Below are 13,014 nucleotides of genomic sequence, written 5' to 3'. Positions count from 1 at the left end.
GTAGAAAATATTTTCTGTCATTTAATGAGTTTCCTCTACCCAACCAAATCCAACCTCACTTCATGTGTGTCTCTGTCTCTCTCAAAGTTGTGCTCTGGGAATCTTCAGTTGGGAATCTGAACATGTTTTTTTTCTGTTTTTTTTTTTTAAATGGACCCTAAAAGACTGTGCTTACAGAATTTTTAAAGTGCTTAGGTTTTTTAAGACTCTACAGCAGGAGAGCACAGCCTCCCTGCACTGGCTCCTGAGGGAGACACTGATCCGAGTGGTGCGCCTGGACGTAACTAGTGACACTATCACTTCCATAGACAGAACCCTGACCACAAAAACCCCAGGGGACCTTGTACACCTGGCAGGACCCGAATTGGACAAGGTGGGCCCAGTGGCTACACACCTGAATCAGGTCCACCTGCTTTGTGACCCACTTGCTGCATAAACGGACCGAGGAAGAGCATGCTCTGCTTAGGTCAGACTGGGATGAGGGGAATAATGAGGAAGACGTGGCTTTCCCAGGGCTGACGCTCACACCTGACTTAGGGGAGTGTGAGGATCTGCTACTGCAAACCAGCATGGAGGGTTTTTTTTTTTTATAAACCACCATTAACTAAAATATACGGTGACTTGAAATTGAAGATTGTGTATTGTATCATAGCTGTAAAAGCTTTGATCTCTGTTTTAAACCAGATGTGACTTAAAACTGTCCTAGCTGTGGTGAGAGGGAGATGGTTTTTCATTGTTTTATGGAGTGCCAGAAACTGATTCCACTTTTTCAGCATTTAGGGTGAGTTTGTAATTGTTTTAGCATTGTTTTATTTTGGGTTTTATGTATTCTCACTCTCTGAAAACATAATGTCAACTGCTGAATTTTATCCTTGGGATGACTAAGATGATGATTTGCGTGAGCACGAAAGGCCTTATAGAGCGACTCAGCAATAGTGATGTTTTAACTGTGTTTAAACGGCTGGTGAAAACCTGAATCTTAACTGATTTTAAATACTATTCTACCATGCAAGATTTGGACAGTTTTAAATGCATGTGGTGTTTTATGGACATTTTAGGTTGGGTAGATGAATATTCTGATCTCCAATATGCTGATTTTTTTTTTAACCTGAACTGGTTAAAAAGAAAACCTTTTGAAAGTTTTCTTTTTATCAACTCTTGCCAAGCCTCTCTTTGTGCTTGTTTTTACTGCTTTTTGATTTTTTTGTTATTCAATGATAGCTGATTTGTGTTGACAGCTTTAAATTTTGGCTCAATAAAGTTGTTGCTAAATTCTCAATTTTCTCTCTCATTGCACTAGCACTACTTCTGCAATGAACTGACAAGACTTCTCTATCTTATCCTGCATTAGCCCATTTTCCCAGGGAGGGGCTCTGACCTTGACTAGATTCCAGGCTTATTTCACTGGTTTTCCATCACTATGGACATACTCACAGGTCCAATACATGCATGATTTGAAAAAGGTTAATGTGACATATTTGGATTGCAATTTATTGTTGTGTACATATATATTATATATAAACACACACACACACACATACATACATATATTAGGCTGGATCCGAACATTTGGATATTTGTTCGTTAGGTAGGTATTCAGTTTATAATTTTGAGATTCGGATATTCGTTTTTTTGGATAAATGTAGCGATAAAGGAAACCCTCTTGAGCCTTGGCAACATAAACGATTGAATGAAGCCTATAACAGCCTAACACGCTACAGCAACCGACTTACAACAACTTTGTCAGCTTTACACCTCAAAGAGGCTCTGGTTTATTTGTGTACACACTGTGCCCTTAGTGGCACCGTGTGGTGCACGAGTTAGTGAACGACTCAGCGAGCGGCGCCATGCTGGGAGCCAAAGTGCGGCTTTAATTTTATAGCGGGTGCTGAGAGCTGATTTTCTGAACAATAAGGCTGGTCCCAAATATTTGGGTATTCAGATATTTGTTCATTGGGTATGTATTAGGTTTCCAATTTTGACATTCGGATATTTTTGAATAAATGTGATTATGGAAAAAGGCAAGGCTCCAACACATTCAGGCTCCATCAATAAAAACAGTGCTCTCTCCACTCCACCCGTATTCAGGCACATCAACATAAAAGTCTTTGTGTAAATGAAGTCTAAAACTCAGTCATATAAAACAGCCTAATGTGCTAAAACAACACACTTACAACGAAGTGAGGCCACAGTTCAGTTTAATCAGCTTTGTGCCTGAAATTAGAGCACCTTCACTCAAACTGGTTATATTCTGCATACTCCGTGCCCTTAGTTAGCAGGTTACAGAGCATAGCTACATATCTTGTTACAAAGAAAGACCTATTAGGTCCAAACACCTATAAACAACCTAAAAGAATTATACAGGTGCTGGTCATAAAATTAGAATATCATGAAAAAGTTGTTTTATTTCAGTAATTCCATTCAAAAAGTGAAACTTGTATATTATACTCATTCATTACACACAGACTGATATATTCCAAGTGTTTATTTATTTTAATTTGATGATTATAACTGACAACTAACTAATGAAAACCCCAAATTCATTCATTCATTATCCGTAACCACTTATCCAGTTCAGGGTCGCGGTGGGTCTAGAGCCTACCGGGAATCATTGGGCGCAAGGCAGGAATACACCCTGGAGAGGGCACCAGTCCTTCACAGGGTAACACACACACTCACGCCTACAGACACGTTTTTGAGTCACCAATCCACCTACCAACATGTGTTTTTGGACTGTGAGAGGAAACTGGAGCACCCGGAGGAAACCCACACGGACACGGAGAGAACACACCAAACTCCTCACAGACAGTCACCCGGACTCAAACCCACAACCTCCAGGTCCCTGGAGCTGTGTGACTGCGACACTACCTGCTGTGGCACCTTCAGCTCTTCTGCATTGTTGGGTCTGGCGTCTGGCGTACTGCATCTTCCTCTTCACAATATTTTCTATGGGGTTAATGTCAGGTGAGTTTGCTGGCCAATTAAGAACAGGAATAGCATGGTCCTTAAACCTGGTACTGGTAGCTTTGGCACTGTGTGCAGGTGCCAAGTCCTGTTGGAAAATGAAATCTGCATCTCCATAAAGTTGGTCAGCAGCAGAAAGAATGAAGTGCTCTAAAACCAAATTAAGCAGCAGGAAGAATGAAGTGCTGCATTGACCTTGGACCTCAGAAACAGTGGACACAACAGATGACATGGCACCCCAAACCATAACTGACTGTGGAAACTTTACACTGGACCTCAAGAAAGTGGATTCTGTGAATGTCCTCTCTTCCTCCAGACTCTGGGACCTTGATTTCCAAAGGAAATGCAAAATTTACTTTCATCAGAGGAACATAACTTTGGACCACTCAGCAGCGGTTTTTGTCTTTAGCCCAGACGAGACGCTTCTGTCGCTGTCTCTTGTTCAAGAGTGGCTTGACACAAAGAATGCGACAGCAGAAACATACATCTGTGCGTGGTGGTTCTTGAAGCACTGACTCCAGCTGCAGTCAAGTCTTTGTGAATCTCCCCCACATTTTTGAATGGGTTTTGTTTCACAATCGTCTCCAGGGTGCAGTTATCCCTGTTGCTTGTACACTTTTCTACCACATCTTTTCCTTCCCTTCACCTCTCTATTAATGTGCTTGGACACAGAGCTCTGTTAACATCCAGCCTTTTTAGCAATGACCTTTTGTGTCTTGCTTGTGTAAAGTGTCAATGGTCATCTTTTGGACAACTGTCAAGTCAGCAGTCTTCCCCATGATTGTGTAGCCTACAGAACACAATCACCAGGTGTCTTCAACACTGAACCTTTTCACTATAGTCTAATTTTCTGAGATACTAAATTTGGGGTTTTCATAAGTTGTCAATTATTATAATCAAATTAAAAGAAATAAACACTTGAAATATATCAGTCTGTGTGTAATGAATGAGTATAATAAACAAGTTTCACTTTTTGAATGGAATTACTGAAATAAATAAATTTCTTATGATATTCTAATTTTATGACCAGCACCTGTATATATTACTCACTCTCATAGCACACAACAATAAAAATAAGACCTCAAAAAAGTGAAAAAGGTGGGCCCACAGTGCATGCCGGGAGCTCTTCCTGAGCATACCAAAGAACTGCCCACTCACCGTTTCAAGTTCATTTCAGTCCTTCAAATTTCCTCTTTATTAGAGTGATTTAAAAACTTGAGTTGAAAGGATGAAAACAGTTGAATCCACAATTTCAATCAAGTTGAAATCAAAAATCTTAATTTGAAAATTAAGTTAAGGTAAATGACAAAAATATGTTGTCATGACTTATTGCTTAACAATTATTTTTACAGTGTTTTATGTAGCCTACCCCATTGTGATTGAGCTGCTACCATTCCCAATCACTTCCACTTTGTAATAGTACCACTGACAGTTGACTGTGGAATATTTAGTAGTGAGAAAATTTCATGAATGAACTTTTTCTGCACAAGTGGCATCCTATCACATTACAACAATGCAATTTACTAGGCTACCGAGAGCGACCCATTTTTATTTTTTATTTTTATTTTTTTTACAAATGTTTGTAGAAGCAGTCTGCATGACCAGGTGCTTGGTTTTATATACACCTTCCTGTGGCCATGGAAGGGATTGGAACACCTGAATTTAATAATTTGGATGTGTGACTGAATGATTTTGGCAACATAGTGCATATAATATATATATATATATATATATATATATATATATATGCACTATATATATATATATATATATATATATATATATATATATATATATATATATATATATATATACACACACACACACACACACACGTGTTTCAGTTTCATTGTCTAACCCCTGTCATTTTAGTGTGGGCGGTTTCATGGCTAAATTGGACCAACCAGGTGGCCAAGCTTCATTGCACCATTAAGACCATGTGCATCCAATGGTTCAAACATTATATCCTAAAGGTGGTGCCGTGTATCAGGATGACAATGCACCAAGACACACAGCAAGACTGGTGAAAGATTGGTTTGATGAACATGAAAGTGAAGTTGAACATCTCCCATGGCCTGCACAGTCACCAGATCTAAATATTATTGAGCCACTTTTGGGTGTTTTGGAGGAGCGAGTCAGGAAACGTTTTCCTCCACCAGCATCACGTAGTGACCTGGCCACTATCCTGCAAGAAGAATGGCTAAATGGCTTACGCTGTATTGGCTGCAAAAGGAGGCCCTACACCATACTAATAAATTATTGTGGTCTAAAACCAGGTGTTTCAGTTTCATTGTCCAACTCCTGTGTGTATATATATATATATATATATATATATATATATATATATATATATATATATATATATATATATATATATATATATATATTAGTACAGTAGCATAGTTTGCACTTAAAAAACACTAGATAGAATTTTTAACTTATATTTCATCTCCAAAATCATTGCGATACTTCACCGAAGCCACCCCTCCCTCATCTATCCCCCTCCCACTTGATTTCAGGCCAAAAAAAATGTGAATAAAAAGTGAATTACACTCTGCACTTCTAGGGGAACCCAGTAGCAAAAATACTAAATATTACCTAGTGTTCCATTAAATTACACCTCTATAAATCTTGTTTTGTGTCTCATCCTTTACGTATCATAGCACTGGAGATTGAGGGTAAATGTCATTTCAGCCCTACCACTTTACCCCCAATTCTGGGCAAAACTGAATGGTAGGGGCTATCTCAAATCATGTTGGGAACATGTGGTAGGTTTGAGGTGGAGGTCTATAAACCCCTTTAAAAGGAGCTTTCTTCACACAAAGAGCTACATATGCCTTGTGAATCACTGGCAGAATGGTGGTGTAAGTGACCAAAGAAAGCCATAAATTCCAGTGTTTTTTCTCCTTTAATAAACTATAATAAGCATTGTATTGTCTTAGTTTAATTTAGTTTTAATGCATAATGTCCCTTTACTTTATAACAAGCAAACCATTGATAATAGATTGCCAGTATCTCTGAATTTCCAGTTCCACCTTAAATGCTGAAGCAATTACATTCTACAAAAAATAAGCAGCTTAATTCAGCTTCATTAATAAAAATCAGCTTCATTAATTGGGAATGCTTTTGAAGGCATGATACCATAAATTTAACTGTTAAATGTTAAAATCCAGTAGCTCTGATATCACTGCAGACCAACAGAACATCCCTAAAGTAATGCTCTTTTTTTGTGTGTATTGTATGTGTGTGTTCTGATGACATATCAGACTTTTAACGGGATCGATTTTAACTAGTTACGGGAGAAGATTTTAACCACTACACCTTTGAAACTCATTGCCAAGAGGCAAGATAATACTGTGGGATTCACCCTCAGCCTAACGTTGTGTCATTGTACTGTAAAACTTTGTATTGATATAAAGACTAACTGGAAATTAATTTAATTGAATATCATTGCTGTCCAAAGAAAAACACATTTCTCCAGTTTTGATGATTTTTAATTTACTATTATTTGATAGTCCTTCACATTTTTTGAAAATTTCATGATGAATGGACCGACAGAAATGCTCCAAAATGACTTGGAATAAAATATTTTTTACACTGACTTCCTTTGAAAGTTAAGAAGGCTTTTCCTATAAAGTTACTATTATGGAAATGCATGTTTTTTTTGTGGACAACGACAATATAACATTGTATTTTTTGACAATTCAATTCAGATAATTTCCCCTAAATTCATGTATTTATTTTTCACCATAAAATGTCATCATAATGCTTTATCATATTTATTCAAGTGCAATAAACCAAAGTAAATTATATTTCCCTTTGAATAATCATCCCATACATACATGTGGAAATGTTACTTTTAATGTAGTTCTATACAATTTGTGTTTATTTGCAGGTTTTTTTTATAGCTTTTTATTCTTTATACTTAGAACAAAATTCTTCTCATCCCCCCCAATATTTTCTTGTTGCTGTAACAACATAATTTCCCCAAGGGGATGAATAAAGTGTCATCCTACCTTATATTAAATGTTAAGCTGGGTCTCTGAAATTAATGGTCACACACTGTAGATAAGCGGGTGCATGTTGTCATAACCAAGAATGCAGCAGTGTGGGCTACAGAAGAGAGGGAAATACACAGGCCAGTGACTCTGAACTTACCTTTCCAAGACTCTTCTCCACCTTACGGAAGCACTTATTAAGAGACAGGTTGTGGCGCACAGAGTTTTTCCAGCCAGTGGGAGCACTTGAGAAGTAAGGGAAGTGCTCCAAGATCCAGCCATAAATGTCCTTCACAGGCAGTGATTTGCTGGGTGACTGCTCAATGGCCATGTAGATGAGCAGAGAGAAGGAGAATGGGGGTTTGGACTTAAGTGAGTCCCTGTCTCCCACAAGAGACGACATGGATGAGGCAGATGAACCAGCTAATTGAGCAGAGTCACCCTCAATGTCAAAAAGTGGGCTAGAGCTGGCTTGGGTCTCTGGGCCACCAAGTGTGAAGTTCTGCAGAAGGTTCTCGTGGAGCCAATTGAGGTTGGTGAGCTCCTCATCTTCTGTGCTGGAGGCACGGTCCAAGCTGGTGGCCAGTGGACTGGAGGCACACTCTGCCTCAGGAAGTGTACCTGTCCCACACACTGTTCGCAGGCCAATCTGATCCTCCAGCAAACCCGGGGATTCTGCTTTCTTATCCGGTGACATCCTGATGACTGGACCCATTAAATCAAGGGGTCTGGAGTTGATTGAGTAAAAAAGAAAAAAGTCAATGTTTAAGTATCAACATTGCATTGATTAAAATTCTAAATTAATCTAATTTTCCATTACATATTAGATTATGGAGAAAAGGTTCATCAAGTCCATTAAGAAAATTCATACTCCAAAAATAGCACCCTTTAATCGTTCCCTAATCCTTCTTCCTCTTTTTTGTCATGTCTCTCTGAATACCAACAGAGAGGCTCTCCACTAGTCCACTTTGAGAGTCAGTGATGAGCTCTCCTTGAGTGGTGTAGATGATTTTAGTCACCCTCTTATCCACACCCACCTCCTCATACAACACACTTAGCTATTAGACAGCCATCAAGGAGAATGGAAAACTATCCACAGAAACACCAGAGCGATGCCAGGAGAGGCAAGAGAGGGCTACAGTTCGAGTTGAAGGAGAAATATTTAATTGAGAGGCAATTATAGTGTATCTTCCACCCATACACTATTAAAAAGAAAAAGATAAAAAGGAAGCTTGGTCAACCTCTTTATCAAGGAGCTTTTTTTTTTAGACCTAATAAATTTATATACAAATACATTTTAATTTATTTTTAAAGGTACACTCAAGCACATAACACCAGTTTCGCCAGAATAATATTTGAAAATGGGGGAACCATTATTCATTAAACATTAGCTACAATGCAACTGGTTTGTTGAATCATATGACAAAAAAACAGTTTAACGTGTTGTTTTCTTATCTACCACAAAACAATGTGTGTCAACTTATGTCTGATAACCCACTGCTGAGGCCATCTGCACAAATATTATGTTCATAAGTGTTGGGTGGGGGGAAATGAGTCCTAGTCATAGCATTAAGAAGGAAAGCAGGTCAGTGGCGTTAAGAGAGAAACAGCCAGTGCCTGCTTTCTACTCACACCAAGCTTAAATCTATGCCCTCGATGTCACCATGACAACCAGGCTTTCACTTCTATTAGGGGGAGGGGAGGGTGGGGTGGTAGGGGGAAGCACAGCCAGAAGAGTGAATGAGAGCAAGGGAAAGTCCACAACATCCTCCCCTAAAAATTACAGCACTGGCAGAGATGTGACATCACCAGACATCCCAGTCTGGGTCAAGCTACGGAGTTAGGGGGAGGGTTGGGTACCACACTTGATGGGGTAGTGATAGTGGAGGCTTTTACTCGTGGCTTTAGGAAAAAACTGGGTCACACCAGTTTATCGCAAGTTCAAATGGGAAACAGTTTGCAAGAAGATGAGCAAAGAAAGATGGGGACAATTTGACAAGGAATAAGATATGGGAAAAGATGCTGGTCTGGCCTTTATTATAAAGATTTAAAGTTTGCAAAGGGGCAATTGCTTAGGGAGGAAGAGAACAAAGGGTCAATCAGAAAAGTCTTCCCTAAATATGTAGACATCCCAAACATTTACGATGCATATAAGAGTCCTTAAACAGTCCACATCAGGATTTAAAACTCCCATTCTCTGCTAATCAGGACAATGTAACCTTTTCTGACACTCAGTGACTGACAGTGGCATAACCATGGCAACATAAACCCACAAGCCTGGGCTTCATCAGTTTCAATCCCTAAATCCTTTCCTTCTCCATACATAGCAAAACTTAATAGGTCAGGAAATGACTGCTTATATACACTGAATATTCAAAAGGAAAATCATCTTTAATTTTGTATATATCTAAACAAGGCTCCAGCCAAAAAAACAGATTAAGGAGCCACTGGAGCCTAAATGGAAAAAAAACAAGGCGGCAGCTTTTTTTTTTTTTAAATGCCAAATAATAATATGCATAATGATAATAAGTCATAAAGCAATCGCAGGCCTTAGATAGGTATGTCTCCCACTACTGCACTGGTGCAAACAGAGTCTGACTGGGGTTGAGCAGATGGAGAAAAGGTTCATCTTTGGGTCCGATGTAGATTTTGTGAAAATAAATCACGAGTTTGGTTACAAAAAATGTAAAAAACCCAATGCAAACCATTGCACAGCTCCAGGAAGTTTTGTTTGATGCCCTGATACCCATGGTTAATTATTTATGTAGACCCACCAACAAAATAACCATAATTCTTCAGTGATCTCAAGATTACAAATGTTTCTATAGAAGCAAAGGACAGAAATCAACAAGAAACTTTAGTTATCCAATACAAAATTGGGTTCCAAGCCTGCTGCCTACACAAACTGTATGTGTTTCCAGCTACAAGACATATGATCTTAAAAATCAACTAAATAAACAATAGATTTCTGAGCTGAAGTAGGGTTACTAGAGTAGGCAAAACACTAAAATGAGCAAGGCAGTGGCAGTCCTGGAGCATGCTAACCTGTGCGCTATTAATGTGAATTATAAAGTAGGGAAATCCTCAGTGCAGCAGCTACACAAATGTCAATATGTGTACAGCATATAAAATAGGATGCTGGGGGGGAAAAAATATTAGTTTTTTTAAAATATTTTTCTGTGAATATATATGTCATCAATCTCTATGAAATATGAACCTACTGTACCCCAGCACTTGGGTACTGGCTAGAAAAAAGATGGAGACACCATGGAAACAGTGAAAATTAATAAATAAATCATCCTGTCTATGATGAATCATAACTCATAGGGAGACATTGGGAGTAATCAGACATGCCAGGCAGTAACAGAACTATCCGCATTGGTTAAGACAAAGCTTTCTGTGCAAAATCAAAATAGAAATCAACCTTTTTAAAAAAACAGGCTATAACCTAGTGACCTAAAGGTTGCATATAGACCTCTGACTCCAAGAATAAAGGCCTGAACATTGCCATCAGTCGACAACATGCATAAATCTTGTACACGTGGGTCAGCTTAAAGAATATATGAACTGCTGGGCATTAGCTCCATTTCGCAGGTATTAGGTTTGCATACACTTTCATGCATTGTAACTGAATACTTGTGTCATAACTACAACAAAAGGTTGTCTGCGTTAACCTATTAACACCCACACAGCTTTCCTCTTTAGCCTCTGGGTGCTTCATTAGCTCCTATTAGCAATACAAATATACAACCAGGCTTATCACAGCAGTCCTAATAACACACAGGTGCTGCAGCAAGAAAATGCAGGAGCACTCAGGCCTTAAAAGCCCCTTCCAATGCATCTGAAATATCAGACCAAAAAGAACAACCACCAAAGTGCCTTTTACGTGATTAGCCCATAGTCGCTTATCATCGTTGTTATGATTATTATAATTACCATCACTCTTATCAAAAGGCATCAAAGCAGCAGCCGGGGCGAGGGATGCATTGGTTAATGGGCCACTTGTAAGAAAGGGCGAGAGGAGGAGAGAGAGCTAATGAGAGAGAGAGGCCAGGCAAAGGCACGGCAGTCCAGACACAGAATATCCACCAGCTCATCTGCAAGTTAAAAATCCCACTTGAGTGCGGGTCTTTACAATTGTGTATAAAGACACAGAGAGCGCTAGGGAGCAAAGATGCACTGGGATATGAGCCAGGAATGGCCTCCTTCCAGCTCCTTTCATCCATAAACGTTTCAGTCCATGCCACCGTCCAGGTGGTGGTGATCAAAAGTGGCTTCTTCTGCAATCCAATATTACTACAGAAGTCACTTACCTACATGGTTCTGAGGAATGTGGAACTATTACATTTTTGAGGAGTGACACACTTTAGGTATTTTAAAGTGAGCATTTTATAGGCATTTTTTTTTTTGGAGATTTCTTGCAGATTTTTTGCAGAAGTGCGAATATACTTTCTTGTACTCCAGCAATCCTTAGGTTCTGCCACTTTGAACAACTTTCCAAACCCAGTAATTTCTTCTACATAGACATCCAAAGCTTTACCCGAGCCTGAAAGGAAAATATTGCAGGTGTTTGCGTTCACACATACAGCTCCTTTGTGTAAACTCACGGGAACATTTTGGGGTTTCTGTGTGAAAAGGGCCTTATAGCTAGGGTATAACTTTTTTTTTTTATTCTCGGAATACTCTTAACATCCTGATAGCAGCCAGTATGTCGAGATCTGATGACATAAAGAAAGACATTTGTTATGTATATAAGCCAAAAAAATAGCAAAATCTGTAAATATTTCATCTACTCATTTCTTTCAGACCGAAGAAAATGATTGAATGGCTTAACTGAAAACATCCATACCAGCCAAAACCCACGCCCTCACAACGGACCTGAACGTGTATTCTTTTATGCATACACAACAAATGACAGAGAAACAGACAAATTCTTGCACTGATAAACAACTAAAAAATGAAAATCAGTGGCAGAAATGGTATTCAATAAAATGATGTTGGATTAAGGCAGAGGACAAACCGGAGTGTATATCGGTGGAGCTTTCCTTCAGTGGAGGACTCTTAAGAACACAGAAAGGCATAGCAAGTGATGCAGAGGTAGCTGTTTTTCTAGTAGACAGGTACTTATATAATTTAATCATCAATCATCAATGTGTATGTGGGATGTGTGTAAGTTAAATGTCGTAGTTATCTGGCTGTGTTTATCTTATTCGTAATCTGCATTGTAGTTTGAGCGAGTGTTGGTTGGCATTATTTATCTATATATTATTATTATATATATATATATGTTTTAAACAGGACATGAGTTGAGGTACAGATTAAACAAAGCCACAAGGAGCTAAGATAATATTAGCTCTATCTAAAGCAGAGCTGTAGTTCCCAGTGTTTCAGCTCTGATCTGCTGCTCTCGCCGCCCAAAAAAAAATTTTGTAGGAGAAACTGTGACTCCATTGGCTACAGATTGAATGATGGACAGATAACTCTCCAGAGTTCCAGCACAAACTAGCCATCTGTATACAGCAGCAGTCACGTTTCTTTTTATCTGATTCAGCAGCTCGTAAAATCAGTCATGGATTTGTGGCGAACCATGAGGAGGGAAAAATAAAATAAAAATTGTTGGGACTGTGAGAACTGGGGCATGGAGCCATGTTCAGTCCCTAAATCAAAAATAACACCTGAATACACAACAAATAAACAGCGCCTAATTCTTGTGGTTTTCAAAGCCTGCAGTTCCTGTTAAAGAAAGTTTTGATGTCACTGGCTACATTTTGATGGGAGAACTGCAGTAGAGCTGGAATAACAAGCAGGGAAAACTATTTTGAGCCGTGCCAAGCCAAGTAAATACCATGAAACTAAAAGGCTACATTTGTTATCAATTTATCTGTAATGTTGCTAGGTCAGCTTTGTGTTAAAATGAAATTTTAATTGAAGTTGTACAAACTGCACCTTAAGCTGCCATTGCCACTAGAAGTACCATCCATCCAGTATCTGTAACCGCTTATCCAATTTAGGGTCGCGGGGGGTCCAGAGCCTACCTGGAATCATCAGGCGC

General features: G+C 38.9%; 1 protein-coding gene across 2 annotated transcripts in view; it reads right to left on the bottom strand.

Moving 5' to 3' along the window:
- Window positions 1-13,014, bottom strand: part of foxn2a (forkhead box N2a) — a 34,754-nt gene that overhangs the window by 9,921 nt on the left and 11,819 nt on the right. For both annotated transcript variants that reach the window (XM_066679892.1, XM_066679893.1), the window contains exon 2: window positions 7,123-7,690. In XM_066679892.1, coding sequence (XP_066535989.1) covers window positions 7,123-7,677 — 555 coding nt within the window. In that variant the 5' untranslated portion in view covers window positions 7,678-7,690. The remainder of the gene's footprint in view (window positions 1-7,122; window positions 7,691-13,014) is intronic.

This window comes from Hoplias malabaricus, chromosome 8 (genome assembly GCF_029633855.1).
Source record: "Hoplias malabaricus isolate fHopMal1 chromosome 8, fHopMal1.hap1, whole genome shotgun sequence".
NCBI lineage: Eukaryota > Metazoa > Chordata > Actinopteri > Characiformes > Erythrinidae > Hoplias > Hoplias malabaricus.
The sequence above is the reverse complement of the archived record's forward strand: the minus strand, read 5'-3'. Positions and strand labels throughout refer to the sequence as shown.